We start from the raw sequence: 19,122 nt of genomic DNA, 5'->3' as shown, positions 1-19,122 counted from the left end.
TCTCAGCGGGTGTCCTCCTGGACTCCCTACCACCCTGGCTCACAGATCTGAGCAGCTATCTTGGGCCTCAGAGCCTGAGCATTTGGGGCTCATGGCCAGGCCAGTGGTGAGATGGAAATGGAAAGCAGGAGCCTCTCCTTCCACTGTACATCCCACCAAAACCTTGCTGCTTCTTTCTTATGGTTTTTTAATTTTGTAAATTTTTTCTTTTTGTACTGGGGATTGAACCCTGGGGTGCTTAACCACTGAGCCACATCCCCAGTCCTCTTATTTTTTCTTTTGGGACAAAGTCTCACTAAGTTGCTGAACCTGGCTTTGAACTTGCAATCCTCCTGCCTCAGCCTCCCGAGCTGCTGGGATTACAGGCATGTGCCACTGCACCTGGCAAATTTTGTAGAACACTTTAAAAGCCAAAATAGGTGAAGGGAAATAGAGAATCAGTAATCCACACCTCACGTTTGAATGGGAGTGACAACTTGCCGGGTGTTCGGGGTAGGTGGTCTTCTGTGGGTTTGTGACCTGGTTTCATAGTGAGAGATTTGGAGAAACGTGACCCAGAGTTTTGGCAAATGTGCTTTTCCAGACGCAAACTCCATGTTCATGTCCTCCGATGTGTCTACCTGCTTCCACAGCAGCTGGGGAAGCAGAACTTGGATGGGAGGAAACACTTCTTCCAGAATCTTTCCATGGTGGCAGATGCTGGCCTGTCCGTAGCTAAAGCAGCCTGAAGAAATGGGAGTAGGTGGCAAATTTTCTGCCCTGGGAGGGCCTGTCTCCCCCGGCTTTGGGACAGGTGGTCCCAGGACAGGGACTATTATCGCCTGCTATTGTGGTCCATGCTCAGGATGCTGGATCAGTTAGGGCAAGAGATTCAGCCACTGTAATGGGCCCTGCAGCAATTGGCTGGAAGCCCAAGGAGTGACTCTCTTCCTGCAGTGTCTGGGTCGGTGGCGGGGGGGGGGGGGGGGGTGGGGAGGGTGCCAGGAACACCTGCTCTTCTTCATGAGGCCCCTCTGGCCACGCCAACCATGATACCGCCTGGGAGGATGGGACAGAGTTAGGCAGCCAGCCAGCCCTGCTCCGTATTCTGGTCATTGCATCCTTACCTTTATGTGGACATCTTGTTCAGGAGGTTCTGTGACCATCCCAGGCTCACAGGAGGAAACTGAGGCTGCAGAGGTAAGATGGATCACCAAGATGTGTGGCAGAGTCCCGGGACTCAAGCACGGGTCTTCTGGTTCCAAGGTCCCACTCAGCTCACTCCTGGGACTCCGAGCCCTGGTGGAGTCAGACAGGTAGCCCAGGGTGGGGATCCCCAGGCCCATGGACACCCTCCCATTCCTTGTCCACTCTAGCAGGACACACAGGGCTGCTACAGTCACAGGGCTGAGAGTGAGCCGAGGCTGGGGAGCTGTCTGCTGCTGGGATGTGTGGAGGGTGTGGGTGGGCAGGGGGTCACTGCAGGGAGGTGAGGGGCCAGCAGAGTGGTGACTTGTAACTCTCTTTAATCCTGTGGTTTTGCGTGGAGAGACCCTTCAGTGTCCTGGGAATTGGGGGCAGCTCAGAATCTGCAATGACCTTGCCTTTCACTGCCCCAGGTCCCACACAGTGTCCCCCCCTAGGCCCTACCTGGGCAGTCAAGCTCAAGCCACAGCCATATTTGGGTGAACTTGGCCGCAAAGGTGAGTGTGTGTGTGTATGGGGGGGGGGGCGGTGGTTTGGACTCCCCTGCAGCCTCACGTCCTCTGTGCAGCAGGAGGGAACCAAACCCTGAGGCAAGTCCTTTTACCTCATCTCGTGGCTGATACAGAGCATTTTGACAAGGACTCGCCAAGATACAAATTCAAAAATGAATGACCACTGGATATAGTACTACATCCCTGTAATCCCAGGGGCTCAGGAGGCTCAGACAGGAGGATGGCAAGTTCAAAGCCAGCCTCAGCAAGTTAGTGAGGCCCTAAGCAACTTAGGAAGACCCTGTCTCAAAACAGAGCACTCGGTGGGGTGGGAATGCTCAGTGGTTAAGCACCCCTGGGTTCAATCCCTGTAACAAAACTAAAAAAAACACATGGTTGGGCCAGTGCCAGCACCCAGGTGAGGAGGGCAAGAGCCATCCTAGAGCGTGGGGCTGGCTCTCTCCCTGCCCACCGGCGGGCACCGGGCCTGATGTTTACCCGTCCCTCTGTGAACACCATCAGCTGGATTCATAAACAGGCAGAGCTCAGGAGCTGAGTGGCCGGTGCCTGGAGGGAACTGGGTGGTGGATCCGGCTCACAGGGTCGACTGATGGGTGTCTGGGGATTCTGGGCATGGCGGGCACTGGCAGGGCCCTGACCCATTTTGCCCAGACTGTGGAGAGGTGGGAGTTACTCATTAAGCCAGGCGTGGAGAAGCTGGGTCAGGTGAGCCAGGGTGAACTGAGCTATCCTGAAATCAAGTGAGGTGCCCATGAAGGGCCCCCCAGCCGCTGGACACCAGGGGCTGTGGATGGGTAGACCTGGGGACCTGGGTGACATCAACCCCAGGTCCTAAGGGCCAGGCAGCAGGAGCCTCAGTCTCCCTGGCTGTAAAATGGAATTTGTAGCCTCATGCAGGTGTAGCTCTGTGGGTGGCGAAAGGGCTGGAGCTGGTCAGAGTGAAACTCAGGGAGCCCCCGAGGCTGACCACACACACTACCCTGGTGAGTGTTGCCTCTGTTGACCCTCCCTAGAGCCCTGAAGGCTACAGGAGAGGAAACCGTCTCCGACAAGAAGGACTTGCCCAAAGTCCAGGGTCAGAGCCCACACTTTGGCTCAACCAGGACTGGAGCGTCAGCTCTGAGGGATGCATGGAGTCGAGTGTGTGGCCTCCCAGATGCCCTGGATGCCCTCTCCGCATCTCTAATGTGCACTGCATTCCGCAGCGCCCAGTGATATTCCGCCCACAGCCTCGGCGTTAATCATTGAGCGGGCAATGTCTGCAGACCCCGCTCCCCTGTCGAGGGTCAGGAGGGGACCACACTGCTTGGCAGGTGTGTGACCCTGAGACCACGCTGCCCCAGGAGCCCCAGCACGGATGGACGGTTCCCCGTCCTTGAGTCTGAATCCAAGGTCAACTTCAAGCGCTGGTGCCTGTGACAAAGTACTGACCCCTCGGGAACATCCCCAGAATTCCTGCCTGCCACCTTGGCAGATATAGTGCTGGGTCTTGGTGAGTCCAAGTGAAAACAGGGACTTGGCCAGGACAGGAAGGGACCTTTGGGCAGGCCCATCACCTGGTCCTAAGGCCCTAGGTGTCCAGGGAGAAGAGGGGAAGAAGAGAGTCTGATGACCAGTGACCGAGGCCGCACAGGGAAGGGAAGGCCAGGCAGGAGACAGGAACTGGGGCAGCAACCCCCACTGCATGACCTGAGGTATGACCCCAGCAAGCGATCCCCACCATGTGATCCCCAATTGGGTGACACCCCTGCCACCTGCCTGATGATTCTTACATGCCCCCTTCTTGCAGGGCACAGCCTCTGTCCTTCAGCGCCGGTCCCCCAGTGAGGAGTACGTGGAGGTGGGGCGCCTTGGGCCCTCTGACTACTTTGGTGAGTTGGGGTCCCTCCCTCATAGGCCACCACACCTCATCAGGGGTCCTGGGTTGGGAACTGCATGGGCACAGGCAAATCAGGCTGAGCCTCCGTGCTGCTGTGACAGGCCTCAGACTGAGGTCCCTGGCCATGATTAACCCGTCCTGGGTAAGGGCTGCCCCCAGAGAGCCATGACCTTGTCAAGGGCAGGGCGTGGGTAAGAGCTGCAGGGAACACCAGCTTCCAGCTTCCTGCAGCTCTGTGTTGAGGAGGTCCTGAGGGAGGCCCAACCTCACCTGGGCACTCCTGGGCACTCTCTCAGTTGGGGGCTGGATCATGGGGGAGACCCAGGACATATACCACAGCGCCTGCTGCATGTAGTATTGCTCAACAAATTGCAGGACAATGCCTAGCTAAATTTGGATTTCAGATGAACAATGAATATTTTGCTAGTTTATATAAATATATCCCACTGGGCCACATCTGATCCCAGAGATTCGGGAGGCTGAGATAGGAGGATCACAAGTTTGAGGCCAGCCTTAGCCACTTGGCAAGATCCTGTCTCAAAATAAAAGATAATAAAAAGTGCTGGGGGTGTGGCTTAGTGATAGAGCACCCTATCCTCAACAGCAAAAAAAAAAAAAAAGCCCCCCAAATGATATGTGTATGTCTCCCAAATATTTCATGAGACATATTTACAACTAACAAACTTTTTTGTACATATTGGAAATTCAAATCCCATGGCACCTGGCAGTGGTGCTTCTCTGGCTCTGGTCCTGAAGGAGAGGGCCCTGGTGTGGGGCCCTCAACCTGACCACTCTCTCCTTCCTCCAGGGGAGATCGCGCTGCTGCTGAACCGGCCTCGTGCGGCCACCGTGGTGGCCCGGGGGCCCCTCAAGTGTGTCAAGCTGGACCGGCCCCGCTTTGAGCGCGTGCTGGGCCCTTGCTCCGAGATTCTCAAGAGAAACATCCAGCGTTACAACAGCTTCATCTCCCTCACCGTCTGAGCCGCGCCAGGCCGCAGTGCTCCCCGTGTGCCTGCAGTCCCTGCTCCCCGTGTCTGGGGCCTGGGAGTCATGGGGAGGTAGCAGGGTGAGGCTGGCATCCCTGCAGGGGACCTCCCCTTCCTCTGGACTCGTTTTTTTGGAATAAATGACCACCTTGTGCATATCAGAAACAAAGGGCAAGCAAACCTCCCAAGACCTAGGAGTGACAGGCCAGCTCCCCTCCCCCACCCTTCCTCCTGTCCACCCCTTGTCTTAGGGGACCCACCTGACCCTCTTCACATCATCTGGACTGTGCTTGTCCGGTCCCCAGACCCAGGGGCAGACAGGCTGTGGAGACCAAGTCAGCCCCGAGTCCTGCCCCCAGAACCGCAGGATGCTACCCTGGGGCCCTGCAGACCCTTGAGGCCAGGCTTGTCAGGCCTAGGCCCAAGTGGGGGACAGATCGTGTAGATGGGGTGTTCCCTGAGGACGCTTATGATGGGGCAGAAGTTGAGGCCCATTCCCACAGGGGCCCAGAGGAAGCCAGGGACCCCTTCTCCTATCTTGGGGGCCAGTCCACGGGCCTCAGACAGATCCACAGGTCACTCTGTGCTGAGAGCATTGGGAGGAGCCAGCTTGAGCCTGGTGGCTTGTCCTCTCACTAGCTGGTGTCCAGAATGGGCAGACTCCACAGCTGAGTTTGGGAATGTCCAAGATCTGGTGAGCACTGGGCTGGGTCCTTTGCTCTTTGGAGTTGGGGAGCCAAACAATGTGGGGCCTCTGGGAGACGTGGAGGGAGGGTGAGCTTTCAGAGACATCTGGGTAGAGTTCGAGGAATCAGAGGCCCTCGGAGCTATTCCCCACAGATTTGCCTGTATCCAGCCCGAGTCCCAGCCCCGTGTCCCCTGTCCATTCCCCTGATGAGAGGGAATGTGTTCGGTCAACCCAGCGCGGGTCCCGCACCCCTAAACCATCCACCAGCTTGTCTCTTAAACGTGTCCCCGGTGCCGTGATGATACGGAGCTGAGGGAGCGCTCAGTCCGTTGAAATGATGTGACCCACTCGATGTTGCCCTGCAGTGTCCTGGGGAGGTGCCCTCCCCGCTGGCCACCAGCGCCCCCTGCGCCCTGGCCATGCCCGTCCTGCCTGTGCTGTGGGCTCTGTGGACTTGTGTGCCCTCCTGCTCACCTTGCTGAGTGCTGCATGAACTATTAAACGTGCAATGAGGTATCTCTTCCTGACTCTGGGGGTCTCCTTCTGGACTCTTTTGTAGACGAGGGCGTTTTTCTTTCTTTTATTGTGGTAATATATACATGACCCAATGTATCTGCCAAACCACAGCCTGGTGGCGTTGATTCCATTCACAGTGTTGGGCAGCCTCATCCTCCTGGCTGCCCAGAGGAACAGGTACAGATTCGTGAGTCACAGATTCCTTGGTTCTGGCAGTGGGCAAGGTGGTGCACGCCTGTAATCCCAGAGGCTCGGGAGGCTGAGGCAGGAGGATCGCGGGTTCAAAGACAGCCTCAGCAATGGTGAGGTGCTAAGCAACTCGGTGAGACCCTGTCTCTAAATAAAATGCAGAATAGCTCTGGGGAGGTGTCTCAGTGGTCGAGTGCCCCTGAGTTCAATCCCTAGTACCTTCCCCAAAAAAACCCCCCAAAACACAAATTCCTTGGTTCCCATCCTCCTTGACCCTTTTCTCAGGTCTGAGCCCCTCACACGCTGCCAAAGTTGGGAGATGGCCCAGGTCCCCAGAAAGCAGGGACTCAGTGATGTCTTCTGAGGGTTCAGACACGCTTACTGCTGGCCTCTTGAAGCTCAGTACCTTGTTAAGGTTGTCCAGCCTGTGTTGGCTTTGCCCTTTGTGGGTCTTTCACATGGTGCTCTCTAGCCTCACATTTCCCATCTGTAAATGGGTATAAGGATCCATCAAAGCCCTATGGTGAAAAGAGCTCATTTCTGGCAAGAAGAGGCTGGGTAGGACCCACCTGCATCTCTTGTGGGGATAATGACCCGGAATGGGGCCCCTCCAGACTGTGGAGAGCCCCAGCCTCACCTTCCCCAGCTCAGGGGAACCCAATGGAGCCTGGTGACTCACTATGACGTCAGGCCCTGGCTGCCACACTGGGGAGACAGGCAGCACCTCCGTGTGGGGCCTGGGGTGGGGAGTGAGTTTGTGTCTGGGGACCTGGGTCCTGCCTTCCCACGGCCACTGCATCCGGCCTCCAGGGCTCTGCTCTCTGATCCAGACAGGGTCTCTAGGGCCTGCTCTCTCCTAGTGCTGCCAGGAAGCCTGGGCTGACGCCCCTGTGCTGACCTCTCTCATTCCCCTCTTGCCTCCTGGGATATGACCAAATTAGGAAGCTGCCCAGCCCCACCTCCAATTCACCAAAGGATTTCCCTCCTTCCAGATTAGTCTAGTCTGGTTCTAACTTGCATCCCAAGGGCAGGGATACTTAGACTCTCCATCTGGGCCCTGAGACCTGAGGCCCGTGGCATTCTTTGGGGCCACCAAAGTCCTCAGAAACTTTCCTTAACAAAGTCAGATCTTGCGTATAGAGTGGGTTTCCAAATCCACATCAAAGACTTTTATTTGGTCGGGCAGAAGGTCACTGGATTGGTCTCCTCCTAGGACCCCCCCCCCCAACATTGGCCACAGTAGGGGGTCTGCTCTAGGGCAGGCCTCTGAGTATCCGACTTCCCTCCAGGACAGAGCCCAGCATCATCCCACTAGAGACTTCCCTGTGGTTTGGACAATCATTCCCCTCACCAACCTCCTTGGCCAAACATTTGTTGGAGAAATGAGGCTGGGGTATTTCAGGAACATGCTTGGCCAGGAGCCTAGTGATTGCCGACCTCCCTGCAGCTGACCTGTGATGTGTGGGCTGGAGGGCAGTTGTGCCTCAAACTCTGATCAAGTTCTTGTTAGCTGTGTGGCATCAGACAGTATCCTTAACTTTTCTGAGCTTCAACTGTCTCATCTCTGAAGTGGGAATATTTGCCTCCTGGGTTAGACTTTAGCTTGAAATGAGACGGTTACAGGAAGTTGCAGATGAACCCCAAAGGCTCAGAACTGTTGCTACCTGCAATATCCAGTTATATCACACAGAAGGACAACAGCCATGTCCTGGTGTCACCTGGACAGGTAAGCTATGGAGCTCATGCCTCCTGGTGCTACGGCTCCAAGAGGGCCACCCTCACCTGCCTGTCACTGCCATGGCACAGGCCTGGCTGCTGCCCTCTGGCTCCACCTCCAAGCCAGTTGTTGCCCTATTATCCACCGCCAGCCTCCTCCTCTGCATTCAGCCACAGGTCCCCCCATTCTGGTCCCAGTGAGGGACACCTGTTGCTGCTCAGGGACCTGTTTGCAGAGATGGTAATCTTCCAGCAGGAGCCACCTGTCCTCAGTAGGGCTGCAATCGCCAAGTGTGTCACCTGGTGACCTCATGATCTTAAAAACACCACTGAATTATTTAATGGATTCTGCAGCTTCGAGACAGGGCGTGTCTGTTCCACAAAGCCGGGGGACACCTGGAGTTGGAGTGCCACAACCTCACTGGTCAGGCTCCCATGTGCTAAGTTTCCCGGGAGAGGTTGGTCCCAGCCAAGCTGGTGGAGGCTGGGAGCCCTCTCAGCCCAGTCTCAGTTGCGCAATGTGGACCGGGCAGCCTCCCAGGCTGCAGATATCTTTATAGGGAGCAGGGCATGGGAGGCGGGATACTGGGGTCCTGGTCCTGGGGCCTCCTTCCCCTTGCTCAGGGGAGCACCAGGAAAGGGCTGCCCACTTCCGGCCGCTTCCCCCAGCAGGGGCCATGAGGCCCTTCAAGAGAGCTCAGAAGTCTGTGTCTGTGTCCCAGCAATGATGTCACCGGAGCCCATGTGATGCCAGTGTCAGCCAGGCGTTGAGTGTCCTAGGAAGTTACCCTGATATCACCCAGGAAGTGAGACTGCCACTGACTGCCCAGTCCACTCACCCACTCATTCACTCAATCACCCAGCCCAGGGGGGAGGGGTTCCAGGGTGGCCCCCTGTCCTTTCCCCACATCTTCTCCAGATCAGCAGTGGCTTCACCTGCAGAATCCGTGCCAGCTTGTGTAAGGCCCTGTGGCACCAAATCTACCCAGCAGCCCTGTGGGGACCAATTACAAATAAGAATGCTGAGGTCCGAGCAGGGAAGTTACCTTCCAGGCCACCCAGCAGAGAAGCCTCGGGAAGTCGGGCCTGGGCCTTCCCCGCCGGCCTGGGCCTGCCCTCGCCATCTCTGCCAGTCCTCGTGCTGTAAATTCTGTTTATGGTCCTGGTCACCACCCCACTGAACTGGCCAGGTTCCTCCTCAGCGGGAAGCCACGCCTCTCTGGGAGTCCCCTGGGAATACCCAAGGGAGGAGGAAACCCTGTGTGGGAGGCACTGCCACGGGACTGTGCCACGTCCTGGCTGTGTGGGCCGGGCAGGGGCTCGGCTCCCTCTACCCTGCCCGTCCACCCTGCCATGAAGTCCTGTCCTCTTGGCCGTTGGCTGCACCTCTTCCTCTGGGTTGTGGGGAGTGTTAGAAATGGACAAGGGATTTCCTTGGGGCACCTCCCTGGAGAGCTGGTGCAGTCCCTGGAGCTCACCAGGCCCTTCCTTGTGGGGCGGGGCGGGCAGGTCTGAGAAGCAGATGGGCAGCAGCCTCTGCCCGTTATGGCGTGCAGCAAGATCATAGTGCTGATGTGCCTGGGGCTGGGGAAGCCTGACCAGGGCTATCCAGGGGGTAAAAAGGAGGCCAAGATTGTGCTTGAGGGTCCCAAGGTCAGGTGTGTGGGGGTCCTCTCTGCCCCAGCTGGGAGCTCTTCTACCTGCGGAGGCCTCTGCCCTGATCCAGGTGGTGGTGAGCCGGGGCTGACCTCACCTGAAGTCCTGGGACTGCTCCTGAGACTGGGAAGGGCCAGCTGCAGAGGGAGGGGGCGGTCCTCGCTCGGACTCTGGCCTGCTGAGCTGCCAAGGGCCACTCCCAGCCGTCCAACTCTCAGAGGAGGCCACAGCCAAGGAAAGAGAGACTTGGGGGCCTGGCCCAGCAGGAGGGGATGGGGAGCCTCTGACTCACCTGTGAAGGAACCTACCCAGAGGCAGGGATAGCAGTGTGTGTGTGGTGTGGGGGGGGGCTTCCAGTGCCAGAGATGGAGCAGCAGTCCAAGCTGCCCCCTCCTCCAGGGAGGTCACCAGAAGGCAGGAGGCTGTCAACAAGAGAGTCCTGGATGGGGTTGGTGCTCGCCTAGAACCCCAGCTACTCGGGAAGCTGAGGCAGGAGGATTGCAAGTTCAAGGCCAGTTTAGACAACTTAGTGAGACCCTGTTCCAATAGAACAAGGGCTGGAGGGGCAGCTCAGTGGTAGAGAGCTTTCCTCGCCTGCACAAGGTTCTAGCCCCAGCACTGGGGGCCGGGGCTGGGGAAAGAACTTGAAGCTAGAGTGGGTCTTGGTCAGCCACTGATGGCCTTCAGACCCTGCCCCTGAGCCAGCCGGGGGTCTCTCCGGGGGGTGTCTGCTGCAGTGGCCGCCTTCCCTGGACCCGGTGGTGGTGAGAGGGAATCTGAGGGTTTGGGGTGAGAGTTTCCAGGAAACCCTCCTCCCCCGTCCCCAAAGCCCTCCTCCCCGCTACCCGTGGGATGACAGGAGGTCCCAGGGCTCAGATTCTTGGGTCTGGCCTGGCTGGGTCAGGAAATGGTGGGCATGGGGGGGAGGGGAGGAGGGGGAGGGCCGAGGAATTGAAAGTGCATTCCAGACTGGTGACGTGTGCCCCGTGGCCTGCAGGGCAGGGGAGGGGACAAAGCTGGGCTGCCCTGTCGGGAAGGTCCCTGGGATGAGGTGGGTGGGGCTGCATCAGAAGGGAAGAAAAGATCCTTGCCCTGGGGACATCCCTGCCACCGGCTGCTGTCCTTCAGGGCTGAGGGCTGCCTCTGCCTGGAAGCCTTCTCAGGTTTCTTGGCCCTGGGTCCAGGGCTCCCTCCAGGCCACCTGGTGTAGGCCTGGGACAGGCCCTCTCTGGAAGATTAATCCTGCTCAGCGCCCACGGCTGGCCTGGCTGGGTCGTCCACACTGGTGGCCTGGTCTGGAGGCTCCTGGGTGCATGGTGGGTTTCAGGGCTTCCTGTGGCCGGGGTAGGAGCCCGAGAGGGAAGGGAGGGAGGGCTGGGGTCTGCTGTGTTCAACTCCACAAGCTGGTTGGGGCCGACCCCTGCTAGGTGCTGTTCTAAGTGATCTCTGCCAATCGATCAATGGCTCACTCCTGGGCCCTGAGGCCCAGGGGTGCCCTTGGACCAGGCTCTTAGGGGCAAGGGCTTTGCTGAAGGCCACGTGGCTGGTCAAGGAGGCTGGCACTCTGGCCCTGCAGGTGGACACGGCTGGAGGCATGGAGCTGTGCTTCCTTTTCAGACCTGAGGTTATGGCAAGGCTGGGGGCGTCCCCAGGGGCTGCGTAGGTGGCCTTGAGGGGAAAAGTGGCCAGCGAGGATTACCCTCCTGGGCCTTCATCACCCACAAGGGTTTTCCTCTCTGCCCCTTGATTCCTCTGCTTCGGGAAGGCACAGTGGGGCCCTTCCTGGGGGCTCTGCTGTTGTATAGGAGAGATGAGGTGCCCAGCGGCCGGCCCTGGGCAGGCAGAAGCTCCCAGGCCCCAGGGCCACCCAAAGTCAGCATGAGCCTTCGATGCTCCTTCCAGGATTTTGGGACCTGGTGTGGCCCCAGCAGGGCTGGCCCCAGTGACTATGGGCTGGGTGAGTGCAGAGGAAGGTTCTGGCTCCTGGGTCTGGTTCTCTGGAGCCAGCGCAGGTAGCCAGAGCACAGGCCTCCTGTCCACAGTCCCCAAGGTGCTGTTCTGGAAGCTGCTACTCTGGCTCCAGGCAGGTACAGCCTCTGGGTCAGCTAAGGCCCTCCAAATCCCCAGCTCAGGAACTGTCAGCGAAGATGCTTTCCTTGTTGCTCGGAGGCTCCACATCTTGGGGTAATTTGTTACACGGCTCAGCGACCTCCAAAAGCAAGTGTCATCGTTTCTGAGCAACTGAGGGTGGGCGAGGTCCTGTGACAAACCCAAGACCCAGGCTAGAAAGGGACAGCCTGGGTGGGTGAGGGCCAGGCTGCCCTGCTGTGGCACTGCTCTTGTCCATGGGATCCTGGGGTCTTTGCCGGATGCCCGAGGTTCTCCGCTGGTCTGGTTTCATGGAGGCCTTGGTGCCTAGGGTAAGTCCATGCAGTCAGACGACTATACATGGCACTAAAAGTGACAGGTTGGTGGCAGGCCTGACTCCAGGGGTTTTCAGAGGCAGAGCAGGTGCTTGTAGGCCAGGCCAGACTTACCTGAGGGGACGGTTCTATCCTGCGCTGTCTTGACCACATCAACCTGGCCAGGCAGAGCCCCGATGGGGAGGGCAGAATGACCGGTGGCCTGTACCTGCCAGGAGGGGGCTGAAGTAGGACAAAGCCCTGGACTTGGCAGGGAGGGCACCCTCAGGTGGGGAAATGGACAGTCCAGCAGGCAGATCCACTCAGACTTGGCCAGGCTCCCTGTAGGTCCTGCTGGGGATGGCTGGGCTGGAGATGTGACCTGGTAGAGTCACAAGTCAAAACCAAGGCTCACTCTACGACCATGGGACGACATCACCTTGAGCAAGGGTGGCGGTGCCAGGGTGCTGGGGTGCCATCTCACCAGGTGGGGCATCTCCAAGGTTGGGTCGGCAAGTCTCCCCGAGCTTGATGACGTGGGAGAGGGACGTGCATGGTGGTGGCACTGCTGTCTCCAGTCTGAGCAGCTGGGAACGATGGTGTCCCTCTCACCTGAGAGGGAGGTTCTGTGGAGCAGGAGGGGCCCAGCTGGGCCCTGTCCAGGCCAACATGTCTGCAGGACACCTGCAGGAGGTGTTGGGACGTGGACTGGGGATGAGAATCAGAATTCTTAGGATGAAGGTGGCTCAGCCCAGGAGTCCAAGGAGCAACCAGAGGGACTCAGGAAAGAGGGAAGGGGGACACGGGATGCTGAGAGCGTGTTGGGGGTGGTCTGACGCTACTGCGGGACGGGATGGAGGGGCCCGAGAGTTGGGGTAGGTTGGCTGGTCAGCAAGCCTGAGGACCTGTCACAATGGCAGTGTGGTAGATGGCACGGAGCTTCAGGAGTGGCACCCAGCCTTCCCAGGGAAGGGGAGTGTTCTGAGAAAGAGCTACTTCAGCCCCACAAGGAGGCAGATGCAGGACCTTTTGGCTCATCCTTTCAGGCTCCTGATGGCAGCCATTTTGTCACCACGAGGAAATCAGAAGAACTCGAAGAAAGAGAAGCGCTCTCCTGAAGCGGGTCTCTGAGCTCCCAGGGATGGAACTTTGTAGTTTGAGTGTTTTCTCTTTCCTGAAGCTGATGGCATCCTGTTGAGACAGGTGGACTATTAAACATGGATAATGGCTGGGGATAGAGCTCAGTGGGCAGGGTGCTTGCCTCACAAGCACAAGGCCCAGGGTTCAATCCCCAGCACCGCAAAAATAAATAAATAAAAATAAACAAACAAGGATAAGCCTCTGGTCCTGTTTTTGACCTCCACTCACCTTCACTGCCCCATGGCCACTGTAGGGGGCAGGGACTGTGCTATTCACTGCTATGTTCCTGAGACCAAGGTGGCCCACACGTAGGACACTAGAGGTGCAAAATACACCCTCGGTGAGTGGATGCATCTCAGGTCATTGTAAAGGCTGGGATGTAGAGAGAGGAGACGCAGGTTTGTGCGCCTCCAATCACACGCAGCCCTCTCTGCACACCGGGCCACACGCCAGGCTTAGCTGTGAGCACGTGATCGGCATCACCTCCAGCAACACTAATTAGCAGTTACTTCGGCTTTCTCATCCCCTTATCAGCTCTGAGGCCATGGAGGCTCAGAGAGGGAAACAACTGGTAGAAGATGCACAGCCTATGAACTTCCCACCTCCCTTTATCCCAGCCCATCCTTGCCCACAAGGCCAATGCCCTGTGGTACCTGCAGACAGCATGTAGTAGGTGCTCAGGGAAGCCTGCTGCTGGTGTTTCCACACCGGAGGCTCTGCATGGCTCTGCCGCACTGCCCTGTCAGACAGAGGCAGCCTCGGCAGGGAGGCTATGCAGGGAGGCTGAGGTGACCTGAAGGACTCTGCCTCTGCCCTCAGGGACTGCATGTAGGTAAAGCGGCTTCCTGCATTGGGACCTGGCAGGGTACAGAGCTCCTGTTCACAGAGCAGGGGACAAGTCTCCAAGAAGGAAGGACCTCCCAGGGTCATGTGGAGCAGGGGTCTGAGCCCCCCCCTCCCCCAACCTCACAGAGGTCTCCCCTGGTAGATCAGAGAAGGACCCGATGGGGCAAAGAAAACCCCCCAGCAGGAATGAAGCCCGGAAGGGACACGGTGCTCTGTTACCTGGAAGGTTTTTTTTTTTTTTTTTTGCTGGAACCAAGCAGGCCTGGGCATTGGGTCCAGGTCTGGCCATGGGAGTGTGTGACTCCCTTCCCAGACACAGAGGGGGCTCAGGGTGTCACATGCCTAGTGAAGTGTGTGATGCCCTAAGCTTGGCTACTTTGAAGAAGGAGGCAGAGGAGGCAGGAGACTGTATCTTCAGCCATGGGCTGAGCACCCTGATCCATCCATACCTGATACTGCCACTCCTGAGCCCGACGTTACACAAACCACTCTACTCTCCTGCTCGCTTGGTCCAGGCCTAGTCAAGTTCTAGATTCCTGAGGTCTAAAGTGTAGACCAGGTGGGCTGGGCTGGCCTGTGGCTTCCTCTCTTCCTGTCATAGTGGTGAAAGGACAGACAGGGAGCAAGGTCTCTCTGTTCTCCTCTTTTATTCATGATCTCCCCTCCCCATTTCTTTGATGGAAAGACTCTGGCAGGCTTCCCCCGTACCTGCATGGCCTCACAGCTGTCCCTCAGCCCCAGCCTCTCCAGGGCACTCCTGGTTACTCTGCCCACCGTGGGCAGAGACTCCATCCAATTTGTGTTTCTGCTGAAATGAGCTGCTGGGCTCCAGACTCCTCTGGAAGCCTTCCAATTGCTGGGGCCGTGTCTCTGGAGGTTGGATGGAGCCTGGCTTCTCTGCTGAGGCTGTGGTAGCTATCCCTGTATGCCCCAGCTGGTCTCCAAGCTCAGGCCTAGCTTGACTCCCTTACCCTTCCAGGGCACCTGTGTCTTTTGCCTGTGGACAAATCCCATCCAAACCTAATGGAATCCAGTCGTGGTGGTGCACACCTACAGTCCCATTGACTCTGGAGACTGAGGCAGGAGGATTGCAAGTTGAAGGCCAGCCTCAGCAACTTAATGAGACCCTGACTCAAAATACAAGTTTAAACAGGCTGGGGATGTGGCTTGGTGGTAGAACATCCCTGGCTTCAGATCCTCAGTACAAAAAAGAAATTAAACTAAGAAAAACCCCCCAAACCTGAAGGTACAGGGTGACCACAAGCTCCTCCCACCATGTCTACGGTTAAGGACAGAGGCCCAAGGGAAGGAGGCCCTAAGTTGGTTGGCTCTGGATTCAAACCAAGTGACTCACTGCCAACTGGATGATGGAGGATCATACCTCCCACATTCCTGGACTCATCCCAATGGCTTTGTCCTCTCTAGAATAAAATCCAAACTCCTGATTCTGGTCTCTAGCCCCTGCCTACCTTCCTCGGCCTCACTCTGCCTACATACCCTATCTTACCCTTCTGGAACATGCCAAAGAGGTCCCTGCCCCAGGACCTTTGCACTTGCTGTGATTGGTATCTGCCTAGAAGGCCTGGCTTAGATCTTCTTAGCTCTTTTCATGACTGGCTCACCTCACATGGTCCTTTGCTGGCTACCTGAATGTACTTGCGTGCATATTCCTTTGGAGAGACTGAGCTCTGGGAAGACCCTGTAGTTTTGGTCTTCCACCTCCCGCCCAACCCAGTACCATCATCACCTGTTAAGGGAGCAGGTGAATATTTCCCAAAGCAAATTTCTGAGCTGGCTGTTACCCAGAGGAAGCTGAGCCTCTGAGAGGCTAAACCACTTGCTCAGGGTCACATAGTAGTGAGTTTGGGGAGGGGTGGCTCTGGGGAGAGTTGACTGGATGCTGGTCCCTACACCTGAGATTTGGGGCATTCTGTATCTCCCCGCCCCCTGCCCCCTGCCCGTGCCTGCTCCACCATGCAGCTATGAATTCTGGGTGTTATTTTAAAGGTGTTAGTGGCCGCATTAAAGTAAAAGCAAACAGGCAGAATGAACTGGAATCACGTTGTTTATTTCACTTCGTATATCCAAAATATTATTTTCAAACTGCAATTAAAATAAAATTTTACATCGTGACCTTCGCTCTAAGTCTCCTAAAGCCCGTGTGTGTTTTGCACTTTCAACAGAATTCTGGCCAGCTGCATTTAAATGCTCTGGGGCCACACCTGGCGGATGCTCCTGTCCTGGATGTGACCTAGACTCTGGACTCACCCCCCCACCTTGCTCAACCTACCAAATGTCTCCTAATAGAAGTCTTCATTCCCAAAATGATTGTGAGCTACAGTCAATTTCATTTCTGTTGGTGTATTTAAAAGAGAAAATAAAAATACTGACTAGGGAGTTAAGAAGGGCGCGGAGACACTGAGGTGCCTTCCCACTCTGGAGAAGCTTATCTCTGTCTCTCTGGGGAGCCTGAACTGGAAAGGCCTGATCCTTAGCCTCAGGGCTTAAGGTAATGACTTAATTAGCGCCTGCACCCGGCATGTTTGATCTTCAAGGAGCGAGTCCACGTGGTTGAAGCTGCTTCTGGCTTAATTGCCAGAACCGAGAAACTTTGCCCAGAGATAAATGGGGACTTGGTGTCACACCACTGCCAGTTTTTCTGAGACCTTTGCTGACACAGGAGCGTAGGCCTGGATTCTGCACTCCAATTCCCGACCCCCCCCCCCCCCCCCCGGGCCCTGTGGCTTGTAGGTATGTGCTGGGGCCTCTATGGGACTGCAGGGAGCTGACCTACTGGGGACATCATGGTGTAGGGGGACAACTGTCCACCCCCCTTTTTTCCAGATGAGGAACCGATCTGAGGACAGGCTAGGGACAATTCACACCAAGGAGGCAAGGTCAAGGGCAGAGCAGGATCTTGCCTCTTGGGACTGGGGCCCTAGTAGGTGTGAACTCCAGTCCCGGGGTCACCTGCATGGCTGGTTGGCCTCATCAACCTTCACCTTCCTACCTGTGAACCCTAAGTGATACCAGGGAATTCAGGTTGTGTCTTTATGGAGGAGCCTAGGGATCAGGAACCTCACTGCTTGCAAATGCCTCACTTTCTCACCTGCAAAATGGGAAGGGATTAGAGCCTGGGGGTTGCCACTTGGGTGTGCAATGAATTTATATAGCGAAAGGGCTTGGCACCAGCCTGGCACAGTCCAAGCCCTCAGTTATGGTTAGTCATCACTACTAATAAATGACAATAATGACGGCAATAATTGAATGTCTATTGGTGCCAAGCCGTGAGGATGGTGTGAGGCGGGCTTTAAGGTAAAATGAGACTACACCTGCACAAAGCACTGGCCTCTGCCTGTTTCTTAATAAAGTTTGGTTTTCGTGTCCCTCCCCCCCCCGTCAGGGAGCACAGGGAAGAGCCCGTCCAAGAACGGAATGGCCAAGGCTCTGCCAGCCCTTCCTCGAGTGCCTTTGGTCTTGGATTGTGTTGGGAGGGAACACAACAAGGGGCAGACGCCGGCCAGTCACCCTGGTTGCGCCCCCACTCGGCCTACTTGGAGCATCTGACACCTTAATTATGGGCCCACGGGCACGTCGGGGCGCGCCAGGGACGCCTGAGATAGGCCGGAAGCACCAACTCGGGGGCGACCGGACATCCCGGGCCGCCAGGTGCACCTTCTCTTCTCACTCACACCTCCTCCCCGCCCTCCGGAGCTGCCCGCTGCGTCCGCTTCTTCTTCTGCCCTAGACAGTAACGCCCAGAGAGCCTCCTGCAAGAGTGCCTGCAGCCGGGGTCAAGTTGTCTCGGGGGCGGTGTGGGGACGCGTCTTGCTCAGGAGTCCCGCACTGCACCTCGGTTCGGCGCCGGCGTCTCCCGAGCCTGGGCGGGGATGCCCCGCAGAGCCTGCAGCGCCACACCCACGCGCTTGGGCAGCGGCCGCCCACGCCTCCTCCAACTCTAAAGTATATTTAGCCTCATTATCAAATGTTTGCAGTGAACCGTGTGAACCGCCTAATAGCGGCTGGAAGTGAAACTCGATTCCCAGCCAGGAGAAAGCATGTGACCACTCCCACCGACAGTGCTGGCGGGACAGGTGCTGCGGCCCCCGCGCGCAAAACCCCGCCGGCCTGGCTCCGGTTGCACCGTCTCCTCCGGCGGCGGAGGTCCAGAACCCACGTACTCACTCAGCTCCCTTCTCCAGGGCCTGAAAAGGGCACACTGGAGTTCCAATGAGCGGGAGTCAGGGGAGGAAGACCGGGGGGGGGGGAGGAGCCCCCCCACCCCGGGCCTGGTTCACGCCCAAGGCCACCATCTCTCGGTTACGTCCTGCGGTGCCTTCATCTCCAGGTTTTAGAAACCAGGGCGTCTAGGGTTCGGCTTTTTCCTATCTACCAAGGATCTGGAGGAGGGGAACGGGGCGGGGAAGGGGGTCCTAGTTTCTCACCACGGTACTTTGGGAGTTCAGGGCGCTGTGCCTGCGTCCCCCAGGCGGCTGTAGTCCTGCCACACGAGTTCTAGCCACCGCGCGGCGGCCACTGTTGTTGTGGTCGCTATGACGACGGGTCGCAGTTTTATTTTTAATAGCGGCCAGCGATTAGAGAGATGCCTGCGCCATGCGCCCCGCAGCTCCTGCGTCGGAGTGGTGCACCCTGGCCCCTATACACTCAGACTGCCGCCCAGGGCGCCCCCTTCCGTGTCCCCAGATAGCCCCCTGCTCCGCCCTTGTCTCCAGCTGGGTGTCCGTGAAGCGCAGGGCGGATAAGGGAGCACAGGGAAGCGCCCGTCCAAGAACGATTCCTGGGAACCAGCGGCCTCCGTGAGGGGGTTGGGGTCCGGAAGGTGCGGCACCCCATCCGAAATGCAACGCGACCTTCCTCCTGGATTCCCACACCCACTGTCACACCGGGTCCTGGAACCCCCACGAGGTGTCCTGGGGTCCCCTCTGCTCTCGAGGAGCCCGGGGCTCAGCGGGACATGATGAGCACAGCTCTCAGGATAAGAAGGTGAGGGCTGGGTCCTGGCAGTGCGCTTTCGGTCGCCTTCCAGAAACCATCCAGTGGGTTGCCTCTCCAAAGTCGCAGAAGGTTCCATCTGGATGGATCAGGCCTGGTTTTCAGGTGCTTCTCAACGTGTCCAAGTTTTCTCTTGTTCTGCCTTTCTGACCACCCGGCGGGGTCGCGGCGAGGGTGGAGGGCTGCGGGATGGTGGAGACTCGAGAGAGCGCTATATAGACGCCGCAGAAGTGCCGGGAGAGTCCCCGCCCTTCAGGTATTTGGGGAAAAGCGAGCGTCACCAAAGCCCCTCTCGACTCAGATTCCGAAATGCGGGAGCCGCACGCGGGGCTGTGCGCCTTTCTTGCGGGTCCAGAGGGAGGACTACGCGTGGGAGGCAAGATTCATCTACAGG

At 57.5% G+C, this 19,122-nt stretch overlaps 1 protein-coding gene across 3 annotated transcripts in view; it reads left to right on the top strand.

Annotated features, from left to right (window-relative positions):
- The window catches only part of Prkar1b (protein kinase cAMP-dependent type I regulatory subunit beta), a 121,396-nt gene extending 115,619 nt beyond the window's left edge, over positions 1-5,777 (top strand). For all 3 annotated transcript variants that reach the window (XM_040277355.2, XM_040277356.2, XM_040277354.2), the window contains 2 exons: positions 3,487-3,568; positions 4,385-5,777. In XM_040277355.2, the coding sequence (XP_040133289.1) occupies positions 3,487-3,568; positions 4,385-4,557 (255 nt within the window). In that variant the 3' untranslated portion in view covers positions 4,558-5,777. The remainder of the gene's footprint in view (positions 1-3,486; positions 3,569-4,384) is intronic.
- The last annotated feature ends 13,345 nt before the right edge of the window (positions 5,778-19,122 follow it).

The sequence above is a fragment of the Ictidomys tridecemlineatus genome, chromosome 10 (genome assembly GCF_052094955.1).
Source record: "Ictidomys tridecemlineatus isolate mIctTri1 chromosome 10, mIctTri1.hap1, whole genome shotgun sequence".
Taxonomy (NCBI): domain Eukaryota; kingdom Metazoa; phylum Chordata; class Mammalia; order Rodentia; family Sciuridae; genus Ictidomys; species Ictidomys tridecemlineatus.
Note: the sequence above shows the minus strand (reverse complement) of the source record. Positions and strands in the feature narration are given on the sequence as shown.